The sequence below is a fragment of the Talpa europaea genome, assembly GCF_964194135.1.
Source record: "Talpa europaea genome assembly, chromosome: 12".
Lineage (NCBI taxonomy): Eukaryota > Metazoa > Chordata > Mammalia > Eulipotyphla > Talpidae > Talpa > Talpa europaea.
Genome location: NC_140079.1, coordinates 92,088,159 through 92,102,900, shown reverse-complemented (window position 1 = coordinate 92,102,900; position 14,742 = coordinate 92,088,159). Strand labels below are relative to the sequence as shown.

The 14,742-nt window shown below is 50.6% G+C and overlaps 1 protein-coding gene across 1 annotated transcript in view; it reads left to right on the top strand.

The window, feature by feature from the left end:
* VPS35L (VPS35 endosomal protein sorting factor like) overlaps positions 1-13,739 on the top strand; it is a gene marked incomplete at both ends in the record, with an annotated part of 95,763 nt that extends 82,024 nt beyond the window's left edge. The window contains 4 exons of the mRNA XM_084250228.1: positions 3,208-3,373; positions 8,979-9,097; positions 13,038-13,184; positions 13,641-13,739. Of these exons, the coding sequence (XP_084106354.1) occupies positions 3,208-3,373; positions 8,979-9,097; positions 13,038-13,184; positions 13,641-13,739 (531 nt within the window). The remainder of the gene's footprint in view (positions 1-3,207; positions 3,374-8,978; positions 9,098-13,037; positions 13,185-13,640) is intronic.
* Positions 13,740-14,742: the final 1,003 nt, after the last annotated feature.

The following is a 14,742-nucleotide window of genomic DNA, read 5'->3' as shown; positions in this document are numbered from 1 at the left end:
CTCTGCATCCTGCTCCTCCCTCAGTCTCCTCTGCAGCTTCTCTCCCTGCTCAGCTCCACCCTCCATTAGGGTGGGGCAGGGAACCTGGAACCTCCCCCCTGTCTTGGGGACCACCCTGTTACACTCCCACTCAAGACAGGATGCTAAGCAAGTAAATCCACACTTAGCTTCAGCTGTGTAGAGCTGTCACTTCGGGGGGTGACAGCCTCAGTGCGCCTCCGTAGAAGGGACCTGGCTCGGGGAAGTTCCCTGAGAAAGTGCCTCTCAAGCTGAGGTTGAGGGAAGACGAGTAGTTCGCTAAGTGAGTTGGGGAAAGGCGAGAGCCTCGTGGCTGGAGGGAGTAGTGTGGGCATAGGCTGGTAGGCAGGAGGACACCCCGTGATGACTGATGCATTGGGGAGCTGGAGGGAATCTAGAGGGTGGAGAGACAGAGCCTTGGAAGGCTCAGTGAGAGGGAAGCCCCCTGTCTCCATGGTGCTCTGTCTCCTGGCCTCCCTCTGGCCCCAATTCTTCTAGCGTGCCTCCTTCCTGCTCTTCCTCCCAGCGTAGCCCTTTTCTAAAGGACTTTGTTCTTGACTGAACCAACATTTACAAGCCTCTTGCCATGAACCAGCTGGCAGTTCACAAATATTCACTCCCAAGAGCCTGTTAATATCCTCATTTCACAGAAGCAGACGCTGCCACAGAAGTGAGAAATGACTGACCCAGAGTCACCAGCCAGTGAGCGCTCAAGACAGAATCCAAAGCTGGCGCTGTCTGTGTTCAGCCGCCATCTTTGCTGCCTGGGCAGCTGACCCTGAGGCTGGCCCTTTCTAGGGTATTAGGTGACATTTAATAGGATTCTCACACGGCAGTGACCTAAAGGGATTTTGCAGAGGTTGAAACCAGATGGGATGGAGGTTTGAACCCCTTCTCGGTGCCCCATGAGCACAGCCTTGCTGGGAACACCTAGGATGGAGGTGGGGAGCCTTTCTCTACTCCCATGGCCAACTGAATCTGAGGCCCTTTTTTACCTTTTTGAAAAGAAATGTGTGCCTTGCTTCAGTTTCTGGCACCAAGCCATCAAAGTATGATTTTTATAAACTGTCACAGCCACCGAAGCATGGGTATCATGTGGAAAATTCTTTCCTTGTTCATAAGGTCAAAAATAATGCCTCTCCTTTTTGGTTGTGAGCAAAAGCTCGTGGAAATGGGGTGCAGCAAATCCTGACCTCGCGTTACTCCTTTCTCCATCTCTTTGAAGGTGTGTCGAGTGGTTCTCCACAATAGTTCTGGCTTTGGTGTTGAAATCAAAGTTAATGGGACATTCAGATTATTGTCTGTTTCCAAGGCTGGTCCTGAAATAAAAAATACTATGGAACATCCACATAGCAGAATAAAATAGCCTAGTTAGAGACAGCTGTCAGCAGACGACGGCCGAAGAGCGTTGCCGGCTGAGGCTGGCTCTAAATGGAAGGCAGATCACAGCGTGGGCAGTTTTGATGCGTGTAGATTGAGGCTTCAGGTTTGAACATCACGTCTCTTTCTTGCCAGTGTCGTAACAGCCGTTCCCATAGATGTTAGTGGCGGGACACGGCCCTCACCACCAGGCCTTCCAGGACGATTTGTGAGTAAGGGGAGGTGGAAGGCCTGTTGAGGAGCTGACATGTCTGGTGAGGTCTGGAGACTGTCAGGGAGCCCTTGTGGCCAAGAGCTGGAGATTAAGATTCCTGTCAGAGGGAACCATGGGGCTGGGAGGCCAAAACTGCCTTCCACCAAGCGTCCTCTGCCCTTCATCCCCTCTGTGTGGGAGCTAGGCCTCAGGGACCGGGTCACCTGCGCTGACTGCCGTCCTGACTTCCAGCTAGTTCAGCCAGTGATGTACCGGGGCAGATTGGAGGAGAGCAAGGTGGGGTCCTCTGTCCCCCACACTCCCTGAGCCCTGATTTGACGAAGACTGTTCCTCTACCAAGAGCTCCCAGCTGCTGCCCCAGGCGACCCCGCTGCACCATATGCTTCCAGCCCAAAGATTTAGCACATCCCTGTACTGCCCGCTGGGTGCCTTCCTTTCCTCTGAGTTCCCTTCCCCTGCAGGGTCTCTGTAACCCACGCTTCATCTACCCCTGGGTGTGAGTGCTCTGTGTGTCCTGCAGGACCCTGAGCCATCCCGCTGGTCCTAGAGCCCTGAAGGTGCGATTAGCATGAATGAGGGGCAATGAGTCAGCAAGGCAGTGGGGCAGAGCCACCTTTACTCTGGAGAGTTAAGGGAGAGTTAAGGCCCGGGGCCCATACTCACACATTATGAAAGCGCTGCTGCCAGCGTGTTTTGCATCCCAGCACATTTTTGATACAGTCTCGCGTCTGAGCAACTCTCTTCTAAACTCTTGATGGTCTTTTGAGTTTTTCCTCTCCAGAGAGCCTCCTCAATTTAGCTGTTAAAGTCGAACACCCTAGGGGCCTCCCTGATGGCGCAGGGGGTTAAGACACAACCTATGAAGCTCACTGCAGCCACTGCAGCACAAGTTCAATCACCAGCCAGGGAGGTGACCCACATGGCGCAGCAGATCTGACTTGCCCACTGCTCCCCTCAGCAGTGTAATTAAGTAGATCTGCCTGTTCTGCTCCCTGCTCTGTCTCTGGTGAATCCTCTCATCCCCCCAAAAAAACTCTGGCCTGTACCCCAGTTCTTGTATGTATAAATAAATAAATCTTTTTTTTTAAAAAAAAAGTCGAAAACCCTAAAGAGCAAGGCTATATTTACCTCGGTGCCTTCGGCGGTGACAGTGATCCCCGGGGACCTACCCCAAGTAGGTGGCTTCTGCTGTCCATCTGCTCCCAGACCTGCAATCTAGCTTTTGTCGTTGGAAGAGGGATCTTTACTACTGCACACATAAGGACAAGATTGTTACTTTCAGAAACAGGCCATTAAGCTGACAGGTAACTTTGCTTTCTCTTCCTCCTACCCAGAGAGGGAGGATCTCAATGCTTGTCTGCCCAGGCGGGAGCTGCGTGCTGAGTGGGATGAGCAGCATTTTGTCGGTTTTCTCTGTATTGTTTAACGGGGCTCATGAGTGGGCTTTGCTCTTTTGTAAAGTAGCTGGCACTTGACTTCCCTGCAGCTGCTAAAGGGAGGGACCTGGGTTTCTATCTTGATTTTTCTCCCCCCTCCATTTTTTTCTTCTGCTTCATAATCTACCATTGTTTATCCTTTTTTTGGCTTTCCACTAGGATCATCCTGAGCACGGGGTCCTGTTCCTTGTTCGAGAACTCCTCAATGTGATCCAGGACTATACCTGGGAGGACAACGGCGATGATAAAATCCGCATCTACACCTGCGTCCTGCACCTCCTGTCCGCCATGAGCCAGGAGACCTATCTCTACCACATTGACAAAGGTAGCGCCACACTGTGCTCCTCTTCGGGAGACAGAGAGACACAGAGAGAGAGGGGGGATTTGAGGGGAGCTGGTGGGCTCGGTTGCCTCCCAGCCCCCCTGCCTCGACCCTTGTGTCTACTTCCTTGTCACAAGAAATCCCCAGGAAGAGACCTGAGAATGTGTCTTACTTATAAGCATCTGGGGTCATTTTGACACGAGAAGCTGTCTTTCAGATCAGCGTTCTCTGAGGCGCCACTCGGGAACCTGGGGCAGCGGGGAAACATGTGCATGCGTGAGCCTCCTCCCAGGCCTGCTCCTGTGGGCGGCCCAGGTAGGACTCTCATCTGGGTGATTTCACCCAGTTCCTCAGGCCATGGCGAGGCTCAGTGAGCCATAGGCCAGAGACTTTGGAGGAAGGACGTGTCTTCCTCCTCCTCCTCTGACCAGCCATTTTGAACTTGCTGCTTCAACTTTGGGAGCAGCTGCCTCATGTCCTAGAAGTAATGCGGGACAGTCCATATTCCATACCTCTGGCTGCTGAGTCTGAATCTCTTCCTGCTTATTAGGCCATCCCAGTTTTTGCTTAGCAAAAAATGGCCCTATTGGTAAGAGTACTTTAACCAGTAATTGTGTACTTTAGGGTTTAAGCAGCCTATATGCCTGGAAATTCAGGGGGCTAATAGGCTGTGCTAAGGGATGGCCTTCTGTCCTAACTCTCAAAGCTTTCTCTAGCAGGGACTTAGGGCTGATGGTAAAGATGTAATTTAGGGAGGCTGGTTCACGTCGATGTTGACTCCTTCTGTGTGCCAGGTACAGTACTAGACTACGGGCCTTTTTTGCAATATTCTTTTAGCATTGTGATAAGGACATGTGTTTGTATCCCTGTTTTACATAAAAGCAAGGGAGACTCAGAGAGATGACATGGTTTACTCAAAAACTGGTGGCCAGTTAGTGAAAGAAGTAGAATTGACAGCTGGAACTGTGGTGTGCATCACACACACAAGGATTACTAGTTCCCCAGCAGTCCCCCACATACCTCCTTCCTGTCTGCACCACCACTTTCCTCTCTCAAGGTTTATTGCTCTCCTGACTTTCAGCATTACAAATTCCTTTGCTAGGTTTTGACTTGATATAAATGGAATTGTTTAGCAAACATTCTTTGGTGTCTGGCTTCTCTCATCATTATATCATTGCGATTTACCTATGCTGTTTGTAGTCATGGCTCATCCTTTTGCACTGTTGTATAGTATTCCCCTGTATGATGTAGTCATGCACCTCATAAGGCAAAAAGCATTTCTCAGAACATTGACCTGTCACGAAGTCACAATTGACTGTATAACAGAGTTCATTCATTCCCCCATGGATGAACATTTGCTGTTTTCCACTTCTTGTTCTAAACTTTATGAGTAGCACTGCTGTGCATATTCTTGTACATGTTTCTTGGTGTACATTTCTATTGCATATATTCCTGGGGTGAAATTGCTGACTCATGGAATTTGCTTGTGATGGCATTTGGTCTATACTGCCTTCACTTTTTTCAAGATGGTTAGCTCAGTTGACACTCCCTCCAACCAGAATGATGATTCCATTTGTTCCCTTGGTGTGGTCACTTTTTCCTTTTGGCTCTTGCAATGAGTCTTATTTGCATTCCTCTGGTGAGCACTTTTACTTTTTTGAGAAGTGCCCTTTGAGGGCCCTGAAGAGTAGAGAAACTTTTGACATGGGAACGGGTCTCTACACGATGGGCTCTGTCTCTCTGCAGGCCCTCACTTCTCTCCTGCCCTTCTCTCTCCTCTTCTCAGACTGGATCAGTGAACCCTCTTGTAACCATGCAGCCAGGGCAGCCGTTGGAGCCAGGCTTCAGAGCCAGGGAGCTGGCAGAGGCAGCAAGGCTGCGTTTGCTAGGTGGGGTCTAGCTAGAGATGAAAACAGGAAGGGTTTTCTTTTCCTTCTTCTTGGCCCAGCTGTGTTTACTTTGGATGCACCATTGTGACCTGACAATTGTCTTGGTGGGAGAGAGACCCAGGAGGCCTGAGATGCCTTCAGGCAATGGAGCTCCATTTTCCTCATCCCTTTGTAATTCTAAGCTGCCTTTTAGACCATGTTGACACAAGTTAAGACTTCTAAAAAACAGTGCTTAAGGAAATTTTTGCATTTAGGAAGGATGACTTAGCTTCTTGATGTCCAGATTAATAAGAAGAGAATGTTCTGAAATTACCTGGAGCAGTCACTCAGTGCTTCCATGCGAGCTGGTGAGAGCATGAGCAAGCTTGTGGTGAGCCTGTCTGAGCCGGAAGGGAAGGCTGTTGCTGTACACTGGCTGCTTATGTGCTTAATATGCAGATAAAGCGTATCTGCTTGGAAAAGCACAGCCCAGGAGGCTGCTGAGAAGCCAGTGTAGCCCCCTTGCTGCGCATCACCTGCCAGGCCGTTGAAGCACTTGGGGTGGTGACCCCAGGGCCAGACAGATGCGGAGATGGTGGGCTATTTTTAGTGGCCATTTGCCAGGCATATCATTTCTTCCCCCTCTTGAGAGCCATGTCTGGATTCTCCAGCCTGCTCTGTACTGGGGCCTGGCTAACCCCCTAATTCCCAAATACACTGTTTTCCCTCTCACCACCAAGTGCTAGCAAGGAAAGTCATCTCCCCTCTCCTGTTCCCCTTTTTCCATTCTCTTGAGTAAATTCAGCCTTTAAGAGTTAGCCAAAATCTCGCCATCCCATGCTGGCTTTTAGGACCCAGACCTCCCTCCTGACATTCAGCATACAGTCCTGTGTCTCGTTTTATCAGTTAATCAATGACTAAAGGCTTACACTGGCCTCATTCTTCGAAAAGATTCAAGACAGCTTATAGGAAACATATAAAATAATTAAGTCTCGTTTTTGAATAAAAAACTGGGTTCTTAGGAAATTTTAAATTGGGAGATAAACAGGTGCTATATCTCCAAGGCTCTGCTATGTGTACTGTTTCTGTTGTGTTTTTACCTTTTAGTAATCGTTGTAACAGTAGCACAGTGTAGCATGCAAAGTTTGTGATTATAGATCATATACTTTGATTGTCTTCATGGTATTTTATTTAAGCTCTACCACAGAGCATTTAATGAAAGCTCTATTGAAGGGCATTTATATTGCTTCTCATCTCACCATTACAAACAGCCATTTGTAATGATCAGATGTTGAATATCAGCGAGCATAGTTTATAAGGGAATAGCAAACATCACACCCATGATGCACTTGGGTTTTTATCTTAGGGTGAATCCTGTGGAGTGGTTTTCCAAGGTCAAAGATCTGGACTTTTTCCGTTCTAAGAATGTATATTCTATATATTCATGAAATACAATGTTGTACTATCATCGCTACTATTTCCAGAACTTTTTCATCACCCCAAAGAAACTTTGCACCCAGTAAGCAATAACTCCTCATTTCTCTTACTTGTGCCAACTTCTAGCAGCCTTTATTCTTCTTTCTGCTCCTATGAATCTGCCTATTGCAGGTACTCCATGTAGTGGATTCAAACAGTATTTCTCCTATTGTGTCTGGCATATTTTACTTACCAGAATGCTTTCAGGATTCATCCATGTTGTAACATGTATTAGTCTTACTCTTTTTCATGACTTAATAATCTTCCAGTGTATGGACATACTACATTTTATTTACCTACTCATTCGTCAGCGGGGGCTTGGATTGTTTCCAACCTTTGGCTGCTATGAACATTCATGTGCAAGTATCTGTTTGAATCTCTCCTTTTTATCCCTTTGGGCATACACCTAGCATTGGAATTGCTGGATGGATCATATAATCATTCTGTGTTTAACTTTTTGAGGAACCACCAAACTTTTCCACAGCAGCTGCACCATTTTATATTTCCACCAGCAATGCACAAAGCTTCTAATTTCTCTACATCCTGGACAATACTTGTTATTTTGGGTTTTTGTTTGTTTTGCTTTTAAATGATAGCCATCGGATCATGGTGCAAAGTGGAAAAATTTTAAGACTTTTCTATGATACAGCAATAGTTTTTCCAGATCTAATCTAAACTGGGTATTACTTTTCTTTTTTCCCTTTGCTAATCTGATAGGTGATTTAGAAAAAAATCTGCTTTTAGTTTCCTGTTCTCTAATTACTATTGAAGTTGAATTATTTTTTTCATGTAATTATAGTCCAGGTAACTGTATTTTTGATGCTGTGACCAATGATGTATTTGCAATTTTCCCATTAGTGACCCCGATGGGTCACTTTCTTCAAAGCTCAGGGACCACCCCTGCACAGGGACTTGACTTGTCATGGTCTTTGAGGCCAGGGTCCCCTGACTCTATAGCTTGCTGCCAGCAGCTCCAGGCTACTTCTGTGCTGGTGCTGATGGACGGTTCGTGGGGGGCACCACGGTGGCACTGCCAGCCGTGGCTCTCAGCTGCCCGCAAACCAAACCACAGGCCCTTGGTCCCGCGCTTGTGGTGTTGCCACTTGCTGGCGTCACACAGTCTCACAAGCCTGACTGTGTTCTCTTCATATCCTCTCTGGAATGCTGCGTACCCACGAGGCAAGGCCGTTTCCTCCTCACTCGTTCCTCAGATTGGGACAGTGATGAATGCTCTTCAGTTGGGCCAAGAAAAGCAGAACAAATTACATTCCAGCAGATAAGCCAAAGTGAACCTGGTTTATTAAAGAAGTCCTGAAAGCACAGACTGGATTAGCGCCCTGTGCAGACAACTGGCGTGCTCAGTGCACCCTCGCCACGTGGCCCCTGCTATATCACATGTCACCGTCTGGGGAGGGCCCTTGTTCAGGCCTCCCCCAGAGCAGACCCAGCAACAGGATGCCACTGTGCACCCCTCAGCCTGTGGGTTCTGGGGGGCTTCCTGTGCAGCGGTGTAGGCTCCTCTGAGGGCGTACACGTGCTTACCCCTGGTCGAAGTGACTGCTCTGCTAGGGTGAGTTGTGGTTTGGGGCTTTGGCCTGGGGGAATCAGCTAACAAAGGACTCTGCAGGCAGAGCTGGTGGTTTCATTAAGACTTTGCAGCAGGCTGCCCCCTGCTCCCCTCAAAAGAAAGCAACTGGAGGGCCTCCCCTGGTGGTGCAGGTGGTAGAGCGCCGTGCTGTGACGCTGTCTACAGCCTCTGCAGCACGGTTCAATCCCGGCCAGCTGGCGAGGGTCCCACATGGCACAGCAGACCTCTCCTGTCTCGCCTGCTGCTCCCCTCAGCAGTGTATTTTGTCAGCCTGCCTGTTCTGTTCCCTGCTGTGTCTCTGGTGAATCCTCTCACCTGCCTGCAAGTCTGGCCTGTACCCTGGTTCTTGTATAAATAAATAAATAAATCTTTAAAAAACTGTAGTGTCCACAGGAGGGCCCATCATACAATGAAATTCTGGTCCCCCATTTCAGCTGACGTGCACATCTGTATGTGCTGATGTGGACGTAGCTACAGATGCATCACATGGGCTGGAGGGGAACATAGTGCCACACCCCTGGTCCCTGGCTCAGACCATCCAGAAGATCAGGTGTTTTCTCTGTGAGTCCCCAGGCCCCAAGCCCTCTGGGAAATTTCTGCCATTTCCATTTGCCTGTGTTATTTCCTGGGAAAGCCTGGGAAGGTCTCACTGCTGTGTTCTGCTTTATTCCATCAGTCGACTCCAACGATAGCCTCTATGGGGGAGATTCCAAGTTCCTGACTGAAAACAACAAGCTGTGTGAGACGGTGATGGCTCAGATCCTGGAGCACCTGAAAACCCTGGCCAAGGACGAGGTGGGTCCCTCTGCCCGTCCCCTCTGCCGTGCTCGCTCCTGAGTGCTCGAGTCTCGGGGTGGTTGGACCCTGGTTCACTCTGGAAGGAAACTCCTGTGAGTAACCTGTGTATGTGCCGACAGTTCACCAAGTGCCCTGGGCCTTGCGCCTTCTGCGCCCTCCTCCCCCAGAGTTTGCCCGGCCTCTCCCGTTACTCAGGTCCCGGCTCACATTCCCCCTCCAGAGGCCTTCTCTGACTGGTCTCCAGTAGCCCCGTCCTCCTGCACCACGCCCCCTGCCCCCCTTTGTCCCTGCACCCCTGGATCACATTCTGAGATGTCCAGGGTGTGCGCGTCAGCTGTGGCAAGCTCCCGGGACCCGTGCTCTTCACTGAAAAACACCTTGATCAGCTGTTGCCTCTTTCACCTTTTCAGTTTTCCCGTATTCTCCGTATGACTAGCTGAGTGACTGATGCCGATAGGATGTCCATGTAGTATGAGCTAAATAACTACCCAGGCCCCTTCCTGGTCACGTGGGCCATGGTCTCCTTTTCTGTAGCTTCGGCCCAGGCCTGTGGTGACAGGTGGATCCCCGTCAGGGACCCTGTTGGAGGTCCTGCCTCAGGGTTGGCAGAGAGGGTTTGGCTGTTGAGCGTGGAATCTTCTCCTGTGCTGTGTGCCTATGGGGGCTGCGCCTCAGGAGCCAGAGGGGGTGTCTGCCCTCTCCTGCCCACCCCTGGGTCAGCGGGTGCCCCGCCCGCTCTGGGTCTTACTCTTCACTGCTGCGAGCTGCCTGCTGGAAATGGGGCATTTCGATTTTCTTATTCCCACCGACAGCTGGTTCCTGAGCTCACGCTGGCAGATGTGTTGGCGCTCCCGGTGCTCGCCTCAATTCCCTTTCCCGAACCCAAGGCTGTTAGGATCTGCTGTTTCCAGAGCCTTGCTAGCGTTCCCCTTCCTTCCTGAGCCTCTGCACCTTTCCTTCCCCTGACTGGATTCCCTGTATTCCTGGGCTTTACTTTTATGCCTCCCTGTCCCCTATCCCACCAAACCCTGTGGGAGACAAGGAAAGAGCAAATGGACTTTAAATTTAACGCTTGTGTGTTCTCATGACTGTATAAAATGCCACCTTGTTCCTTATCTTTCCTCCCCACCCCACCCACCAAAAAGCCAGAATATGTTCTAGCTGTCAGTGTACATGTGCAAGGCATCCACGTACATCTGGGGTTGCCTGTCACCCCGAGGTATTCAAGCAAGTGCAGAAGAGTGGGATTTTCCCTGGACTCCATCCCCAGAGGCCTCTGCTAAGAACAGGGACACTGCCCGGAGGGCCATCTTAGGGTTAGCTGTCCAAAGGGCAGAGACAGACCAGAGCCCCGGGCCCTCTCTATGGAGGGCAAATGTGTGGGTGTGTCCTGCCCACCCTGGGGACCCCTCTGGGTGCAGGACTGCAGGTCCCAGAACTCTGGAGAAGTTAGTATGAGGGGAGCACTTGGCTGGTTATCAATCCAGTGGGGGTTAAAAGAGGCAACTTCCACCCGGAGCCGAAAGCCCTTTTTCAAATGTGGGCAACCTCATGAGGGCTCCACGCAGCTTTCCTTGTCTCCACCCAGAGGTTTTCAGGAGGAGCCTTCTGCCCCTCTGCTCTCCAAGAGACTCGAGCCTTCTCCTCCAGCTTGCACTTTTGCACTAATTCATGCCCTTCTGCTACCCCTGCCATGGAAAATTCTTAACTTCTTTCCTTGATTCTTAAAACCATCATCGCTGCTCTAGCTTCTAGCCCAGGGGTATCTTAGAGCAGGGCCAGGGGATTCACACGCGCACCCAAAAACAATGTGCTGAGTGGTTTGAAAACACATTTCTTCTCTCATGCAACAGGCTAAGTCTCATCAGAGCATAAATGATCAGGCTTAGAACCCCCAAACTCACCATTAAAAACAAAGCCAAGAACTGTGTCACATGGAACTATATTTACCATTTGTGCCTCTTGCTCTTGGGGCACAGGGTGTTGATGGTGATAAGGACTCTGAAACAGAATTCTGAAGGAAAAGCAAAGCTGGGGTGTTCCCCCAGAACATTTCCACGTGCATAAATGCCAGAGACGTTCCCTGAAAATGTCTGTGCATAGATGCACATTTATTAGAAAGCCGCGGGGGGCAGTGTGGCTGGAGCGGAACAGGCCATCCTTCATTTGACATTGCGAGGTGAGATTCGGCGGGGGGGCTCTGGAGATGGTACCCCTGAGGGGCCCTGAAGATGGGAGCCCCTGGGGTTGGTGATGAGGGCGGTCAGATTTCTCTCCACCCCGTGTGGAGGAAGCTTCCTGCTTTATGGAAACCCCACTGCCAGTCCTGGAGGCTCACCTCTCTGCGCTGGCAGCACCCCTGCTCCCAAAATCGTCTTCTAAATGCCCCTGGTAGGAGCCAACCCTGTTCAAATCACAAGCTTTATAAAGATGTTTGTTTGGGTGTGGTGAGGCTGGGAACCTTGCCAGACCCTTTAGAACTTCCTGGAAATGACAGTTCTCAGAGGAAAAGAATGAAGAGACTCTCTTTTCTATTTAAATCTTCCGGAGGCTCGGAGGGCCGGGGTGGGGGAGCTAGAGGCCCTGATTGGTTCTCATCACGTGTTCATGGTTTCCTGGGTCTTCGCTTCATTGGCCACCGTGTGCCTTCTCACCCTCAGTCCTGCCGCCAGCAGTGAGTCTGCAGTGGGCTTCTTGGGGCACAGAGCTTCTCAGGGGATAAAGCTCACTGAGAAGATACTGAACAGGAGGAAAAAACAGCCAGTGAGATATCATTTTCAACATCTCTCCACTTCAAGGGGAAGACTCTTAACTGGACTGAAATTGCATTTCTTCTGGCCTTGGCTCTCTAGAGCTGAGCTGGCAATGGGCCCTCCTGTCCTCCCAGGCGAGCAGATCACTGAATGGCGGCCTCTGCCCAGGTTTCCGATGGGGACAGAACTGCTCTGTCTGATCAGACAAAGGAACCCAAAGCAGCTGGTCACCAGCCAGGTAGCCTGTGCCACGCCAGTGCCCGCAGCCTGGGGGTGGCATGGCGCAGCCACGTGTGTGCGGTCGTGCTGTATGTACTTGGTGCAGCGGCCACCTGGTCCAGGGTGTTGCTGAAGCAGCTCGCTTTGGAGGGGACAAGTGCCTGCCTTGCACTCAGCCTCCCTCACCCAGCTCACGTGAAGCTGCCCCTTGGTGCCGGTGAGAATGAGGCTCCTGCCGCACTGAGGTTCTGTGGTGCCGGCGGGGAGCACCCAGCGGGGCCTGGGACCTCCTCTCAGTTCACAAACGCCTGACTGATCTGCCCCAGGACTCCCTGAAACAGGCCCACCTGTTGACTTGGCTTGTCCAGGTGCTTGTGTGCTTTCGGGAATGTGGATCCTTCCTCCTGGGCCTGTTGCTGGATTTGAGGGGTGTGGCTCTTCTCTTTGGTCTTCACCGTTTTCAAAGCTGGGGTTCACGTTTGGTCTCCCCTGACATTGTGGTTACTTTTCTTGGTTGGGTACCTACCTCCCCTATCAGATTATTGAACGAAAGGAAACATCTGCTGTGCGTGAAGGATGGTTCCTGGGAAAGCAGGGTGTGGGCATCAGGGGGGTCATTCGTGGGAGCCATTGATGGACCTTTATTACAGGCTCAGGAACAGTGACAGCTCCGAGAGGCTTAAGGACACAACCTTTAAGGACACAAGCCTTTTGGTGTTCAGTAGTACTTGCATTAAAGACGGGGGTTGCATGCTGGTTAGGGTTCATGCCTCGACTCCCCTGAGTGTGGGAATCTCATGGAGTCTCATTTGCTTCTGCTTCATGAGTGGTGCCCACATGGGAGGCCAGCTGGAGGCCACAGGTCCCCAGAGAAGTGTGTCATCTTATCCAGTCTCTCAGCCCATGAACTGGCGTGACCTGCCCCAGCCCCTGCTAACCTAACGTCACTTCCTTTTTGATTTTAGGCCCTGAAACGCCAGAGCTCGCTGGGCCTTTCCTTCTTTAACAGCATCTTGGCCCACGGGGACCTGCGCAACAACAGGCTCAACCAGCTCTCCGTCAACCTGTGGCACCTGGCGCAGAGGCACGGCTGTGCAGACACCAGGGCCATGGTGAGGCTTGGGGGTAGAAGGGGGGAGCCTCGACAAGCCCGCCAGGCATAGGGGTCCTGGTGAGCAGCTCAAGCCCACCAGCCAGAGTGCAGCCGGCCGTACACACAGCTCCAGGGCCCTAGCCTCAGTCTCCCCTTCTAGAAAAGCCCTGGGCCCCGGATTTCCACATGGGGACTTTCCATGTGATTTCACATGGTGACTTTGTGTCCTTAAGCGTAGCATTAAGTTTATTCCCTCTGAATGAAAACCACACATATAAAAACATCGGTCATTACTGATCACACCCAGATCTGATTTTTTTAAGGGCAAGTGGTAATCTAAGTTTTATTTTAGAGTTTGCTGGTCCCTTCCCCTCCCTCCCCCTTTTAACCTTCAAAGATTCAATGCCAGTTTGGGGCTCTGAGATTGAGAGATTTAAGAATCAGAAAGGAGATGGATCTTTCTTTTTCCTCCTAGGTGAAAACGCTGGAATATATCAAGAGGCAAAGCAAACAGCCAGACATGGGTCATCTGACTGAGCTGGCCCTCAGGCTGCCCCTGCAAACAAGGGCCTGACCCGGAGGGCCGTGGTGTGAAGTCCCAAGACCTGCTCTGCCTTTTGTAACTTTCATACATGTACAGACCGGGTCAGGTCTTGGCCTCTACCCTGATGATCTGACAGTGGAAGCGCGGGGCCATGACATGCTGTCCCATTCAGCCAGCAGCCAAGCACCCGGGGTCTCTGCACACATGGGCTTCGGGGGCTCAGTGAGCCTGGGGAAGATCAGGAGGGCCTTTAGCAAGAGACGAGCTGAAGAATGCAGGTAACCGCAATTTTTTTCTGGAAGGTGTTTTTGTTTGGAAAAGGAACCTTTTAAAGAGCTGTTGCCGCTCTCTGTGGAATTGAATGGGATGGAATGCTGCCTACACCACCTTGAAGACGTCTAAAAAGCAGCTGGCTCAGTTAATTCATTTTGCTATCAAAAGCAACTCTCGGTTGGATTTTGTGGATAGATCGAGTCTGAGAAAGTGAGGTCAAACCTGAGACTCCCCATGGCTTTGGTGGCAAGGGTCTGTGACTGAATAAACCTCCTGCAGGAACATTATACTCATGACTTCATTTAATTACTTGTTCGTCCAGAAGAAAGAGCGTGCGTCTCAATGCGTCGCCTGGTCTGCTGTGCGTCCTGCTTGTAAGCAGCAGCTATTCTGCCAACTTTTCTACCCTGCTTGGTGGAATCTGGATGTTATTATCACCGGTGAGCTTCCACCGACATTGACTTTCAATTGGTAAGAGCCTGATTGGTGATTCACAGCCTAGAAGCCCCTGCTCAGGACCGTGCATCCCGGCTGTAGATTACAAGGGCCCTCAGCGATTGTACTTCAGGTCTCCCTGGACACAGTGACATTTCATCTCTGCCCTGGGACACCATCGGGGTTTTCAGTTCATCTCAAACAGGAAAAGGGGCTAAAATCTTTCATTCCGTTAAGGGGAGGAAAAGTATTCTGACCTGCTGTTTTTTTCAACAGAGTTGCTGGGGAGTGGGATGTGTGCTTATTAAATTGGCCAGAAAATTCA